Below are 16,609 nucleotides of genomic sequence, written 5' to 3' on the forward strand. Positions count from 1 at the left end.
CCCTTCAAAGCCTGTGTAAATATGTACCCAGTCAATGTTGAGTTTTAGATCCATGTATTAATAGCGACAGAAAAATGCGCAGACATGCACCCCTTTAAACACCCTTTAGCTTTTGCTAACAAAACGCCTGATTAGTCTTTATACTGTCGGTAGATTGACGCAGTTCAACTATGAATTAGACGTCACGGCTGCACCACGTCTTGGCAGCGGTTGTTGATAAGCCGCAGGTAATTAAGGATGCACCTCAGCAAGACACAGTCACCCAACGGATTTAAATGTATCTAATATTTATATGGTAAATTATGTAAATAATAATGCAATAATTAACCATGGGTCGCCTGTGCCCCGTGTTGCCATATTTACTAAAAAGTGAAAATGTGACACTTTAAGAGACAGGCTTGTAATGTTACGGTGCAAAGCTTCCTTTGCCTGTCATAAAGGCAGATTCGAACTGCATCGTAGATTCAGAGGGATTAGGAAGGTGTAATTAACCCAGATGCAAACCTTGAGTATTTAGAGAAGGCATCAAGATGACACAGACAGCAATTATTGTATGCCTGTGTCTGTGTGTTTGTGTGTTTTTCTGAAGTGGCTTCAAACTCACTGAATTAAGGTCCCCTAGCGCGGAGCTTTGTAGCTAAAAATGACAGCTCTTGTCTTATTCAGACAAGATTCGTAGGCGAGATGTCTCGGCGCCGCATTACAAGCTTTTTGCAGCTTTGAGGTGTTTGGTGCGATAAAAAAAAAAAAAAAAAGTCTGGATTCCGCAAGGAGTTCAACATAAACACAATGATTATGGGATCAATGTTGATGTTAATGTCTGCTGCCATCAGCCGTGGAGTTGGGTTTCACAAGTGTTTGCTAGACTTGGAATGTTAATCCAGTTCCAGCACAAAGCCTCCAGGCAACAACTATGTATGCTTATTTGTCCCATTCATGATTAGATGACCTGTTCATGGAATCGTTCCGGTTTGCTGATTGAAGTTTCCCATTTAATCTGAGTTTGAACTGCAAGTCACTGCAAATATCAAACGTCAAGACTAATTTACACTGTAAAAAACATCACCGTATTTCAGGGGTCTTCAACGTTTTTCAGGCCAAGGACCCCCAAACTGATGGAGAGATTAAGTAGGGACCCCCTACCAACTATATGTGTTCTATATTAAACTCGGCCTAGTGCTATTTATAAATATACATTATTATTATGTTGCTTTTAATATTAAGCTATTTAAATAATATACAAATATTCATTTCCCTATTTCAAACATGTGGAACAGAAGGGTGACCGTAAACATAAATATACGTGGCGTAATGACAGATAAAAAATACAATTGAAATATTCAAGTTTTACTTTAAACATAGCTAAATGTAGTAATGACAGTGAATCACCAAAACATTTTGGCCTCAGCAGTTGGCTGATGGGAGCAAGCTGCACTGTTAGCTTCTCTTCTGCTAATATTGCGGCCTTGTGATTCATGTTAATGAGTATTTAATATAAACTTAACTTTGCGATGGAAAATTGTGGAGTAAAATGAAAAAAATAAAATAAATATATATAAAAAATGTATAAACAACCAAAGATTTTGCGACCCTGCAGTACCGTCACGGACCCACTGGGGGTCACTGCCCCCCTTTTGAAGACCTACACCGTAATAGGTAAAAGGACTGGTTTTCGTCGATGGCTGCTCTGCTTACTTTTTGAGAATGTTTTGTGTTGTCGGTGGAGCACGGGGGAGCTCACACAATATGTGGCAGGGGACCTCGGTTTCACTGGCGCTGATCCAGCAAGACCCGGCGCCTGACATCGACTCTTTTATTAAATTTTCACACACTGCTGAACGCAATATCATCGGGAACAAATACTCGCAGCTAACCCCGGGTGCCCGGGCCTGTTTACTCGTGTATTCCAGTTGGTCAGAGTTTGTATGTTTCTGTGGTGTGAGATAATTTCCCGAAGCCAAACAAAAATCTGACCCATTTTACCCATTTACAAGGTCAACGCGGACTTGACTCTCGCTCGTAGGAAGCGCTGGTTAACGTTTAGCTCGCCTTTGATGTTCCTGGACGTGAGTTAAAAGCACACCGTCTGCAATTTGCAGCTCTTACAAGATTCTCTCTTTCATTCTCCAACATCAAACCTGTCCCTCTGTCTTTCCTGGAATAACATTGAAGAACACCTGAACAGATGACTCAGCGGTTCAGTGGAGCAGCAGCCTCGCCGCGTAAGAATGAAAGTTTCAGACCTTTGTTCTCATCCCTTCTGAATGACAATGAGTTGGAGAATACGCCTCCAACCTCCGAGGAATGACAAAATAGACATTTGGCCTGTCTGCGGCCTTTTTTTGAAAATAGACTTTTAAAGATTGAAAGAGTTTTGACCCCGCATAAATATATTCTTTTAAAAATCTATTGTCGGCTTGAAATATTTTATATACGGAGTTTCTCTCTCGCTCCAGTACTTCCAGCCTCCTCCAGGCACCAGCTTTCAGTTAGTTTCAAGATTAATGTCTTACAGAAACACGAGAAAACGTTTCAGTGAATAATTTTGTTTGGTGCAACCTGAAATCGGTTTAAATCCCAGTTTTGACTCGGTACCTGGAGTTCACCAGTGAGCTGAAGAGACTCTCCTGGTTGAGAGTTTTCCGTGCTGCAGTGCTGTATAAAAGAAGTAGCCATTTGGCTCCGGGTCCTCGGCCCGCCCATCAGATTAGGGCTAGATTTATTGGGCTTTCCCGGTGAAAGTAATGAGTTACAGCACTGCGGCTCCATCAGTCTTAATGCACACGCTGGTATCGGTTTAAACCATAGGTCTTCAACAGGGGGTCTGCGACCCCTACGGGTCCGTGGAGGTACTGCAGGGAGGGGTCGCAAAGTCTTTGGTTGATTGGACATTTTCCTATATTTCTTAAATTTCTTTAAATGCACATTAACATGAATCCAACATATTTCAGTAAAGGCATAAATCGAGGTAATCTTTCATAAGTTTCACTCACTGCTGAGCCAATTATGAGACCTGTGTATTATCTTAATCGCTTCATACTGAATGAAAAATGATAATAATGTGTATTATAAGCACTAGGCTGAGTTTTATATAGAAGACATACCACTTATCATCAGTTTGGGGGTCCTTGGCCTGAAAAACGTTAGAAGGAACCAGGAGTTGTGTGTCCTTTTGTTTCGTTAGCTTTATTCTACCCTTGCACTATTTCGAGAGCAGTGTGAGTGACGTCAGTGAAATCAAATCACGACTTTCTCAGCACGACGGTTAAAACCGTTGCGCAAACACCAGGTACGCATCAGACTTGCAGGGCTGTGAGCGCCAAAAATCGTGTCCCGTCTCCAAGGCCACAAAGCGAGCTCTTCAACCGTCACCCATTGTCAACAGAGCGCACCCATGAAGCAGCGCTCCACAGCAACGGGAGAAATGTGGCACATCTGCAAAGGAGGTGGCCTTGCAGTCGCAGCATAAGCAGGCTGTATCTTCTGAATGCCTTGGTGCGCTTATTTATTCCGTCACGACCGTTGAAGAGCTGCCCTTGAGAGCGCTTAAACAATAAAGAAGACGTATAACGGGTCACGAAAAGCCTGGGCCACAGTGGCAGAGAGTACAGTACACGGAGAACTTAAGCAGATAAACCGTTATATTCCTTAAATTCTGTTGATAGGCTGTTTTAACACGTTTGCTATTAATTTTCCTCTCCTCTTTCTCGCTCTTCTTTTTCACTTGCCCCAAAGCTAGTGCTAATAACATCTCTTTTTTTTCAATACTGCTTGACAGTTTGACAGGGCTTAAGATTGGCTGACTGGTCCACGCAATTACTCGAGTAAATAAATGGTGCGTGATGGGTGACTGGGGTGTTATTTAGCGCGTTTCTAACAGGTGCGCTCTTTTAATGAGGCACTGTCTGCGATTACTGGAGGTTTGTGGTAATATTTCCAAAAGGAGCATGTCCAAAATCCAAATGGCAGAAGATTGCACCTCTGTGACAGTACTTTCTGAGGAAAACAAAAAAAATGATTCTAATTCGGCAAGGTCTGTGCTTCGGTTTATTCAGTGTCCTGTGTGAACCATGTTGATAATTCGTTCATTTCCTTGCATAAAAGCCACATTTGTTGACTCGCGTCTCTTAGCGATGGCCTGACGTTCCAGTCCCTCAGAAATGCGACCGACTGGTTATAATTTATCCTCGAAACTGCTTTATTTAGCTTTACATTCCACTGCTATTGATTCTTGCCTACAGGTACATGACTCAGAGGGAGGTTGTCAGATTGGCCACAATGCAGGAGCGTTTGAAAAAATAGAATGCGTGCCTTTGGAGACTAATTACGCTGCATGAGTCGCCTAACAACACTTTGAGCGCTAAAAGCAGTGGCACGTGTTCAAAGGGGAAAACTCTCATTTCTCATTTCCCCCTCCTCATATTTGACTTTACGACAGAAAGTGTGAAGCCTGTGTAACTATATGAACAACCTGCTGGTTATTTATTGCCACCCGTGGTGTCTGCTGAGAGAAAGGGGCCAATAAAAAATGGGTAAATAATCAAAATGTCACTGCTGAATCGCAAATAATGCCAGCGATCAACATGCATGTCGTGTTGTTTTAGTGTCTCAAAGGTTATGAAACTTCCCTCAGCTCTGGAGAGACATCAGCTGACGGTGAGGGACATCTAGTGGCAAATCCCAAAACTTCTGCGCTGCTGTTATTTGTCAAAGTAAGAGCTGCCCCCTTTGTCACATGCAGCATCATGAATGCAACAACTGCTTTGCATGATGCTTGTCGGGGGATACAGAAAGCAAATGGAAAAAGTCACACCCATATTCAAAGATTCAGAGGTTGTGGCGTCAAAGTGCACTAGAGCTGTGCAGTTTTGTGTTTTAGTCTGCAATGCAGAGAGCAAAAACTTATGTAGGCAGAAAACTCTATTGCTCCAGGCTGAAACAGGGGATCAAAAGCAAGGACGAACAGATTATAGGAAGATACAAATAAAAAAAGAAAGAGAAAAAATTATAAAATAAAATAAAAAAAAAAAATCTGCAGTGATTTTTTTCCCAAATAAATTATTTACTTTCAAACCATGCCTTAAATTTTGGTGCGCGTTAAAGTATTTCAGTGTTGTGCAGTTGCCTCCAGGGAGCGCCCGTCTCCTGTATTTAATCTATTGTCCAGCTTCTCTGGCATTCAGCACACACGGAGTGTCAAGTCTGTCAGAAACATCCAGAGCAATTCCGCAACACCGCTTTCAAAATAAAAGCTGCACAAAAAGAATTTTCCCCTCATTGCATATAAATAGACACGGTTGTATGTAAAATGACACAAAAAGTCGATGCGATGTGTTTCATCTCCCATTAAGATAGTCACAACACATCGTTTTAAGAATAAATTCGTTGTTAAATACAATAGATTTAACTTTTTTTTAAGGAGACAGTGTTTTAACGTGAAGGGAAGGACAACCGGAAGTGGCACTTATTCCGGTGGATGCGACACCTTGCTCACCTTTTACCACCTCCCTCCCTCCACAGGCTTCCTCCTCCTCCTCCTCCTCCTCCTCCTCCTTCTCCTCCTTCTGTGAACTAACCACCTACAACAAGTTTGACAGCTCAGCTTTTTGTGCTCACACGCGCAGCGGCGGCAGCGGCAGCGGCCACAGATATCTGGGAATTACTTTTCTCCTTTTTTCTCCGTTCGGTTTTCTTCTTCTTTTTTCTTTTTTTCTTTTTCCTTTGGTCGAGCGTCCTGCGTCTCCTGCTGGCTATGTGGAAATTTGCTCGCTCGTAGGGTTTTGGTCCCGCTTGGACCTTTGCGCGTGTTTTTTATTTTTGACAAATTAAGTTAAAAAAAAAAAAGATAAAGAAATAAAAATATATATTTTTTCGTTTTGTTGTTGTCGCGAAGGAAGTCAAGATGTCGAGGACCGCGGAGGAGGTGAACAAGCTAACTGAAAGTACATACAAGGTGGGTAACGTTACCGTTTTGATGGAAAGCTAGGAGCACAACAGGTGGGACCACGAGCGGAAGAAAAGAAGCTACATTTATTTATTTATTTGAGTCAACTTTGAAATACTCCATTAATTAGTCGTATTAAACTTTACTGGGACTGATATTAGAAAACACGGACGTCTTGTGCTCTTTAAATATACTCCATTGCCTCTCCATTAGGTACATGAGGGAAATAATAGAGAAATAATATAAAAGCCCTGCGTTAAATCCAAGCTTCATTTGCAGTCCTGAATGTGTCTAAAATAACAGAGAGAGCTGTTGATTCAACTTTGTTTTCATTCTGAAGGATGTGGTTTGCAGTATTATTTAATTGTAGTGTGTTGTGCTTATTATTTTGGCAACCCCGCTCTAATCCCCAAGCAACACAATATACCTTAAATACACTATCAGTGTTAGAGTCAGTTGAATTCACACCTAATGATGACACATAGTTGGATTACCTAATGGCAACCCTCCTGAACCTGCCCGGATGTACATGTGCTATTCCCCTGATCCAAACTAGTGAAATCAGTCGTGGGGTACAGAGAAGGAAGCCCCCCTCGGTTGGGACCCCTTTCCCAATTCCTTTCCCAAAACATTGGCTTGGATGCTCGGATTTCCTCTTCTGATGGTGCGCCCCTGAAATGACCACCTGCATTATGCTTTTTCAACATAAACTGACCCTTATAACGCACATGGAGCTCAGATCTAGTGCGGGACTGTCATGTTAGAATGAGTTCATATTTGTTTAGGTATATGCTGATCATGTATACACCGATCGGCCACAACATTAAAACCGCTGACAGGGGAAGTGAATAACATTGTGACAATTCAATGTCCTGCCGGGAAACTTTTGGACCCGGCATTCATGTGGATCTTATTTAGACACACCTAGATCCGTGTGGATGTTACCAAACACCCAGACACTCCTTGATGGCAGCAGCCATTCCCAGCAGGATGCAGCCTGACACAGACACACACACACACAAAGCCGCTTAGGGAACCTGGTCTCCGAATTCACCAGATCCCAAACCGATCAAGTATCTGTGGGATGCGCTGTAACGCCGTTCACAGAGACGCTTCCCCTCGACCCATAGGACCCGAAAGATCCCCCACTAACAGCACCCACGTGGATGGTCTGATGAGTCTGAGCTGTTTTGGAGGCACAAAGAGACCTACACAGTATTAGGAAGGTGGTCGTAACGTCACGCCAGATTGGTGAATGTCTAATTTCTTAGATTTGTCATCATTGTCTCAGGAGTTTAAGGCTGTTTATCAGCAGTTTGTAAGAGTATTCAGCGTATTTTAAAGGAGTGAGTTGAATCACTGGTTTTGAGAAGACTAGCTCCACTCAATTAGTAACAATCTTTCATAATTATACATTTTATTTTTAGTGCCCTTTTCATGAAATGATCTTGAAGGGCTACAGGTTAGTGGCATTTCCTCACTGAAGTGCTGCTTTGCTTGTGCCAGTAATCGTCCCTCGGTGCGCCATCCATTTATTTCCTGTAGATGATTAGGTGCTTTAGTCGGGCAACTCTCGCACGAAATAAGTTTAATAAGTGCTTTTTTTCCCCCGAGTGCTGTGATTTCACCGGGTTTAAAAGAGAATCCCAGCAAATAAAAAAGGAAATATTTAACTAGGCATGGGTCACCACCTTCACCGGCAGAGTGGCGGCTCATCGTGCTCTGAATGCTGCGCTCCTCAGGTGGCGGGCTAAAGATGTGTGCAAAGAGCCGGAGAACATGAAAGACGGCGTTTCTCCCAAACATTTAGCCCTTTCAAAGAGCTTTTTATTTCCCTTTCCAACGCACACACCTTCTCTCGGTGCAGCCCCCGAAGCTCGCTGGGGCGGCGAAATGCAGGAAAAAGACTCCGGGTTTAATAATTTAGCCGGCCGCGTGTTTTGTGTGGTAAGATTATACAGCGAGCTGCTCTGTAACCATCACCTCTGGTTCACCGCTATGAGGGCAGCGCAAGGCTCCCGCAAGTCCGATCGCGTAGTGCAGTGCAGGTTAAGGTCGAGTTGTGTTGTCTTTTTGTTTTTTTTTGCATAGATTTTTGAAACGGAAGTTGACTGCGTAAATGTTTTATGAGTTGTGAAGGGCTGGCGTTGACAGAAGGAGAGGTTTGATGCATGGAGTTGTGTTAAAAACGTGCTACGAATTCGACAAAACGTTTGTACCGGCTCCATCGATTAGAGAATCGTGGATATAATTTCTTATGTATACCGTTACGGGTGCCAGTGTCGGTATCTGTCGCTTTCTGTGTCACTTATTTACAAAGGAAATTGTAAGTGGTTGATCATTGCGAGGCTCATGGAACATTGTTTGCCATGGGTGCTTCCTGAGCTTGTTTACTTACCATTTCTAGGCTTGTGTGGGCACCGAAGCGAAGACTTCTATCTTACAGTCAGCGCAGGGTTAGACGTGACATGGAGAGTAGAGCCCAGTAATTTACATAATTAAAGAGATAGAGAGAAGTGCCTATAATCAAGTCTAAGATATGATTACGAATGATTGTACTATGATGTGACGTTGATTAGGAACAGATTTTTTCCTCTAGTTTTTACTTTCATTTGTCATCTTTTTTCTTCTTTAAGATTCTTTAAGATTATGTGCTTGCTTGGCATGTTGAATGTGTGACTTTAGGTTATAGATTAAGTGACGGTCAGCTGAGTTCAGCACAGCTGTACATACGTATCCTTTCTCTCATTTAACATCTCTGTGTCTCCTCCGTTTTTGACAGAATGTGATGGAACAGTTCAACCCAGGACTGAGGAACCTGGTGAACCTGGGCAAGAGCTATGAGAAATCAGTGACCGGTGAGCTTTTTTTTTTTTTTTTTTATCACAGTAATAATAATAAGAATAATAAAAACATTCACAGTAAGAGTTTGGAAAAATAGCTAACTAGAAAGTTGGAGGAAGGCAATATTCAGGCTGTCATTCTGTGGTCTTCAGCTAACAAATAGGGACAAACTCTGGCAAACATTAATGACCATTTTATCGTTTTCCCAGCAATGTCCATGGCAGGAAAGTTGTATTTTGATGCAGTGTCTAAGATTGGGGAGAATGCTGCAGTTTCTCCTGTCTCCAGAGAATTGGGTAAGTTTCCATGTTGCCCTGTGCTCTGGCTCTCTACAGGGATAAACTGGGGGAAATCTGCAGGCTGTCGAGTTATTCCCTTTTTTTTCCCCGAAACAGTTTTCCTCTCTTTGTCTTTTGAGTTTCAAATCGTTTGGTTTCCAGGGTGGTCAAGACTTTATTGTCCATAGAAGCTTTTAGTAGTCTAATCCGTCTCTTTAAGGTTTTAAATCCTTCTGGATTTTCAGGAGGCCGACCTTATGTTGGCTGTAGGGCATCACTGGGAGAGAAGAAGATGCATTTCAAGGCTTTTACATTCACTGCGTAGAAAGGTGATAACAGTCCTGTTAATGAAAACTGAGGGAATAGTCACTTTCATGGATTTTATACCATTTACAATTATTTTGTCAATTATTATTGGATTAAACCTTGGGGAGAACTGTAAAACGTGTTGCTACTACAAATGTAGCCAGCCAGTCGGACATAGTCAGTCAGTTCTTTTCGCAACATGAGGCTGGTAACCTGCTGTTTGGGTTTCATTGCTGGGAGTGTTTCAACCAATACAGAGGAAGAAAATACCTCGGTATGTAGTCGGAGAGTCCTACAACCAATGTATGACGTATGCTTCTCAAAAAATTCATTAATCACTGTTAACCATAACAAAAGTTAATCCCTTAAAAACAAACTGGGCCTGTCAGATCTTTATGTTGTACATTAGTCTGTTTATCAAAGTAGCTGAAGATGTAAATATGTTTTACACCGTCATTACAGATCAGTGAGAAACGCCCCTATTGTTCTGACCTATTTATTTATAAGGTCTACATGATAATATTTAGTTTCACTTGCTAAACAAAAATGTAGAGTATAGATTCCAAATAACTACCGATAAAAGTGACTGTATCCATATATATCAAAAGAATATGTTAGAATAAGAGCTAGCTGACTATTATTGCTAGAAATGTCTCATGAAATGTCTCATCTAAATCTGTTTATGATTGACTTCTGTCTAAATAAATACATGTAAATCATTTTACACTGGAGAATATTTATCATGGGACAGCTGTCAAGGGCAAAAATATTGAATTTATTTATTAGCATATGCGTGTTTTGCCAATTTGCAAATGTAAGGCGTTAAATTTCATGTCTCACCTTCGCTAAACCTGCTGACATCATCTATATACTATGGACAAACCCATTGTGATGTCACCCATTGGATTCTGAACCTCGAAAATGAAGCCCAAAGTGGGGGGAGCCCGCGGCCGCCATATTGGATGAGCTTTAAATCCGCCCACACTCGCATAATACTCCAAATATGGACATGCAGCTTATAATGCAGAATTTAAAACCTAAATAAAAAATAAATGAATGAGTTAGAAAAAAGCTATTGATAATGAACTAAAACTATTGAGACCAGGCTGTAAACATGTTTAATATCGGTGTAAAGTTGGGCGTCTATGGGGATTTGCTCCTTTTTGGAGCCAGCCTCAAGTGGCCACTTGATGAATTGCAATTTTTTCACCCTCTGAAACAGCCATATTTGCTGAATGCTAGTTTACATCTATCGTCATTCAATGCTCCTCTAACATTACAGCTTTTAATCAAATAAAGCCACACGATGTTAAAGACAAATGTCATATTAATTTAGACAAACAGCAATGGCATTTACTGTCGTGCATTACATGGTAAAGTAAGGTCTGATCTTATCCTTATCACTGAGATACACAGCTCAGGGTACATTGTAGCTGTAACACTTGAGATTAATCCCAAGGTGATGTTTTGTAAGTGTGCTAGGCCTGGGTTTGTTTTGGTCCTCTGTTTGTTCCTAGCCAACTCCCCAGGCTTCAGCTCCCACAGGCTAATTTACAGTCCAAAGATGTCTGGCATCCTAACTCACTGTCACTGGTGGCACACTTTGATTTAACCACTGTGTGTCTCTCATCTCCCCTGCTGATCAGTAGCAAAACTGCTAATTAAATTCAGGGGCACAATGGGGAAAGTGCCACCTGTTGTTGTGCCGGTGTCAGTTTCCTGCAGCACAGTTAAAGTCACACTCTCCCCGACATGAAACATTCACCGAACGCCGAACAGGTGGCTCTGCATTGAATTCATGACATAAATGATGTGACTATAAATAAATTCTATGACTATAAATTAACTCATCCACCCTATTCCCTCCATCTGTTTGGACTCGGTGGAAAAAGAAAAAGTTTCAAGAGAAGAAAAAAAGCCGTGTAAGTTTGCATGTTTTCAAATGAGCATTATTTTACATCTTGGTAAAGTAGAGGTCTGAAAGTCTGATTATTCTGAGAGGGCTGTGCTTTCTCTTCCTGGCAGGAACTCAAAACATGTTTTTTAGCCGGATTTTATATCCAGTTGCCTCCAGTAGTTGTTGTCGGTGGCTGTTGATAGAGGATGGGAATCAGAGCAGTAAATTGTTTAATGCTTCCTGTTATAGGAAGTAAGGAAATGAGGGGAGGGACGAGAACAAACTCCCGATTATAATCACTGTCCATTTAAGTAATTACATTTTAGCCAGTAATCATCACCTGTTTTAATTTTCAAAATGAACAGACAAGATAATAAATGTTTAGAAAAATAAAAATGAAAGCCACTAGACGCTGTTAGCATTACAAAACAATTTCATGTAGGGTGAAGTCATGATGTCCACACTCACCTCTGACATGTGGATGCACTCCAGCGCCCACTAATCCCTGTATTAGAGCCAGAGATCAAGGCGCAGTCAGTGTGGTCTCATGACGGATCAGTTCAGTCTGAGTCAGATTATGTAGAGCGGGGGGGGGGGCGATTAAACACACACCACAAACACTCTCATCTAATCTGGTGAACAAGGCCTGTAAACCCAAATGCATTGTAATAGAGTCACGTCCCTACGTCCAGTCCAGGTTCTGCTCTGCTTGTGTCACGAGGAGCTTTCAGGTTCTCAACGCTGTAATTTAGACTATGTGTAAAGTATGATGATCAACAAGCCTAAATGGGATGTTGCATATTGAGCAAGTAAGTCGCCACATCTTTGTAGACGGCTCTTTGTGGACGTCGTGAAGCTGCCCGGTCAGAAACCTGAGCTATAGTGACACATAGCCAGAAACCTGATACCCTTGAGAGGCACTGGACGACCAGCGCACCTCGTCCTCCTGCCTCCTTCCTTGAATTACTTTATTTTTCATCATCCTCCGCAGGAGTTCAAATGCCGCTTCAGTCATTGAACGCATCAGAGTTCTGACGTCTCTGGTTGAGCAAGAAATACAGTGAGAAAAACTGGCATGTACACACGCTATCAGATTAAACCTTGTTTTATTCATGCTTTACAACCCGTATATGCGGTGAAGCTAATGCTGGAAAAAAAAAAAAAAAAAATCAGCTTGTTAGACACAATGGCTTTTGCAGCGTTTTATTGTCCAGAAATAATTCCCTTTACAGCATAAAGAGCTTTATGGACGCTTCACAAGCACAAACGCTCTAATGGCATCAGACACACTTTACATAATCCAAACATGTTTGCATGGTGTGTCAGGTGGCTCGCGCTGGTGCCAGGATTATTCTGTCCACAGTCAAAAACAGTGGAAGAAGTGTGGGCCTCTTTGCATGCTTTCAGCAGAATGTTGTGTTCAGAAGCAGCACAAGGGGGTTGGGATATTTTCTGTATTTACACAGGTTCAGTGTTGTTTATTTAACCCACTATACTATACTATACTATACTATACTATACTATACTCTATATTACCACTATTCAGTGTGAACCATAGCACTAACAGCTGCAGTGGTGCTTGGTGACATGTTAAATCAGTCGCAATCAGGTGCTCATTGTTCACAGAAAATTGCTCTGCTTTTCTACAAATGCACACACACACACAGATAAGCTTTGGCCATGTACAGTATGTGAACATCCAGTTGAAAGAAAAAGAAGAACATTCTTTCCTCAAAGGATGAAAGTTTCTTTGATTATTAGTTTGCACCTAACCAGAGACAAAGGACTGATTTAAATCACTTGGTGTTAGTGTAGCTGCATATGCTAACACAAAAACATGAGCTCAAGTCAGTTCAAGGGATGAGAGTCCATCAGTTAGTTGAAGTTTCTGAATGACGAGCCGTTTTTTATCATGTTTGTGTTGGACACTTTCTCTTTTGTTGAATCGTTAGACTTTTTTTTTTTTTTTACAACAGCTGCTGACCACATAACGGTGAACGCGGCTCCACAGAGAGCTGCCTGTGTCCAGCCTTGAGTCCAGACCTATTTACAGCTTAGGCAAACACGGCTGCAGGCAGCCCTGTTTGTGTTGTGTGGGTTTATCGCGGCGCGGTTTTGTTAGCTAATGGCGGCGCATTCATTCTGCTGTTATCCTCACCGTGACACACTTTTTGCCCTCACATCTTGCTCAATCGAGCGCACCTGTTGCCCGGCAACGTTTTGAGCAGACTGTGACAACAGTAAACAAATGAGTGTGAACGGCTGTTGATGCCCACGACGGTGCAGCAGCGAAGGTATTTTAATAGCTTCAGTCAAATGAAACATTTTCAATGAAGGCACTGTTTAGTTGTAGGAATTCATTTCTGAAGCAACTAAGTCATGCAAATAAGTCTTTAGACTTGACATATTTGACATTCTTTAATCGTAACAGCAGGTTGCGTAATTGATCACCGCAAAATACCTTCTCGGTTACCTAGAAATATCTGATCATTTGGACTGTACTCGCTTAAATGCATACTTGGAATTGAAATGATACTTGGGCAGCTACTGACGACATCTCACAAGTTCACGAGCCCTTGCTCGAGCACACCCCTCCCCTACCCCCCTCAGCCCTTCTTTGTCCTGCTCTGTCAAGGGTCTGATCTACAGGGGTGATCTGATGGCCTTTGTCTGGCAAACTGTTTGAGCTGCCACAGCCGGTGTCACCCTAAGGCGAGGCGGGGCGGACGAGGTGTGGAACGACAGAGCGGGGGAGAAGCAGTGTTTACACGCTGATGAATGCACAGGTCATAGCGATACATCCGACCGCCAGCAGTCAGCTGTCAAGTATTTGTGTAATACTTTTTCACACGTCAGAATGCGGATGGGAACTGGATTTTCCTCCCACTCCGCCCCATCACTCAGGGAATTCTACCTCGGTGAAGACGGATGGGTTACCCTCTGAGAACCCTGCTGTGTGGATTGTGTACATGGCTTCTTTTCATGTAGTTTCGTGTGTTGCGATACAGGTCAGCAGCATCTACAAAGAAATATAGAAATGTATCACGATCATCGTTCTGTAAAGGTCCAGGTCTTCAGTTTCTAACAGTTTTCTCTGAACCACTTACACCATTATTAACACTACTCAGTGCAGCACAGCTGCACTCGGCGGTGGCTGCTACATGGGAAATATGTGCCCATGGGACATATCTTGTGCCGGATAGTGACGTATAATCCAGTGTCAGCTTTCTGTTCTGCGTCCTCCTTTTGTACGTAGAACAAAAAAATCCAGCGCCTGTTAAGTTATCTGCCACGTTCTTCCAAATAAATGTGCTCGTCTCCTCAGCGAGGTTATCAACTTATGTAGCATTGTTGATTGTGTTATCGCTCGTCCTCATTCACTTCCAGTCATGAAGTAACCCTCCATCCGTGCAAGTTAGTCTCACACACACACACACACACACACACTGTGTCTCTGTGTGTACGACTCATCTGAGGGGTGTTAAAAATGGTGATTATCAAAACACTGCACCGGCCAAACACACACATGGAGAGGCCTTTTAAGCCTGCGAGCAGCACTGTCCCAGTTACAGGCAGTATGCTAGAGACAGACACATGACAGCTTGAGAATTATTGCAGTGTTACTGCTCTCAGTGCAGTGTAATACTGCACGGTCTAGATGTTCGGTGTTTATCTGTTGAATTAGCAGCCTGAGACAACGGTGAAAGAATATGAATGCACTGTTTCAGTCAAAATCAAAACGCAGTAAAATGTTCTCTGTGATATGTTATCCTGCACATTTATTATTTATTTGTTGTGGGAGTTTTGTTTTGTTTTTTTACAATATAGCTAATCATTATATATCATTATAGTTGAAAGTCTTGGTTACCTTTCTGTAACTCCGTGTTCTGTGAGTGTCTTTTCGCCTTTTCGTGCATAAAGAAGGGTTTACTTTACATACAATGCCTGCCATGCCTTTCCCTTGGATGCCATTTACAGTACAAAACTTATTGCTTTTTCTTCAGCTCACACAGGAGGACCCAGTGGGGTCCTCTAAGAGATACCGCTGTGGGGATAAGTCTCGTCACACTCCAGATCAGTTCCCATAAATTCAAAGCATAAAACAGAGGGACAGGATATGAGCAGCCACAGTCTCAAAATTGTGTCCACGTACAATGTTTGACCATATGTACTTTACACTATTTGTCTTGGACAAGTGTTTGCCCGGTTACGTCTTCATGTTTGATTAATGAGACAGTTTGAGCTCACTGTCTGCTATAGGGGGAGGTCAGTCGGTTATTTAATTAAAAACTTCCACGTAACGATTTTCACTTATAATCCTAATTTGATTGGTTTTTCTGAGCCACGTGGAAAGACAGAATGTTACATTTGTGGCTTCCTGCCACCTGAGCTCTTTTTGATTAACCGACCGGCAGGTGGTCCAGTTTTTCTGGTTCAGCCACGAGTGTATAGTTTCTCTTCACGCCGTTAAGGAAATCCTTTTGTCACATTTGTAGGTGGTGACGTTTGATGGTTTTTTTTCGCATGACGTGAATCTTTTCACCGCGAGACATTTAACCACATACTGTCCCTGCTGCACGTTGAGCTCATTGTCACTGTATGCGGATGTCACTAGTGTATAACATCGTAGGATATGCTTTTCTTTCCGGTTCATCAAAGAGTCAAAGAAAAAACAAATCTAGACAATACCATTGTCAATCAATTACCACTGATTGCTGTTTGCCTGTCTGTCATTGAACTGTACATTTATCTTTCTCCCTCCATTTTTTCCCCCTTGTCTGACAGGTGTAGTACTGATGGAAATCTCAGAGGTGCACAAAAAGGTTCAAGCTGAGCTGGAGGATAACGTGAGTGCTACATGTGTTTATGCTGTCACATACTTCCGTCCTAATTTAATTGCACTGTAATATCAGACTTCCTGACATCGACAGACTGAGCCTCGGTTCACGAGGGAACTATTTGGTCGCAGTTCCTTTTTCTCCACGCTATGATAGACGGACACAGTCTCCCATTCATCCCAACCTGTGTCCACAACAGTAGCATCACATACAAACCAAATATAAAGTGACTGCACGAGGAAAGGAAACTAACAGGTTTGAATAGTGGCAGCGCCCAGGTGTTTATTTCCATGCTGGGAATATGGACAGGTCTGAACAAGCCCCGGGAAACTTACCAGCTGGAGCTGCTACAGTTTGGTCCATTAAGTACAAGCTTATGTTGGTGGGACTCCACTGTAGGGTTGCGAATAAATTTTCTTTACAAAACTTTACAAGTGCTCATGCTGACGAGAGGCTGTTAGAAAATGAAAGGGATTCAGGTTTGACATTTTAATTTTAAAAA

General features: G+C 42.2%; 1 protein-coding gene across 1 annotated transcript in view; it reads left to right on the forward strand.

Annotated features, from left to right (window-relative positions):
- Positions 1-5,589: 5,589 nt before the first annotated feature.
- baiap2l1b (BAR/IMD domain containing adaptor protein 2 like 1b) overlaps positions 5,590-16,609 on the forward strand; it is a 30,371-nt gene continuing 19,351 nt past the window's right edge. The window contains exons 1-4 of the mRNA XM_047571948.1: positions 5,590-5,953; positions 8,727-8,802; positions 8,998-9,084; positions 16,055-16,116. Coding sequence (XP_047427904.1) covers positions 5,903-5,953; positions 8,727-8,802; positions 8,998-9,084; positions 16,055-16,116 — 276 coding nt within the window. The 5' untranslated portion in view covers positions 5,590-5,902. The remainder of the gene's footprint in view (positions 5,954-8,726; positions 8,803-8,997; positions 9,085-16,054; positions 16,117-16,609) is intronic.

This window comes from Mugil cephalus, chromosome 20, assembly GCF_022458985.1.
Source record: "Mugil cephalus isolate CIBA_MC_2020 chromosome 20, CIBA_Mcephalus_1.1, whole genome shotgun sequence".
Classification (NCBI taxonomy): Eukaryota; Metazoa; Chordata; class Actinopteri; order Mugiliformes; family Mugilidae; genus Mugil; species Mugil cephalus.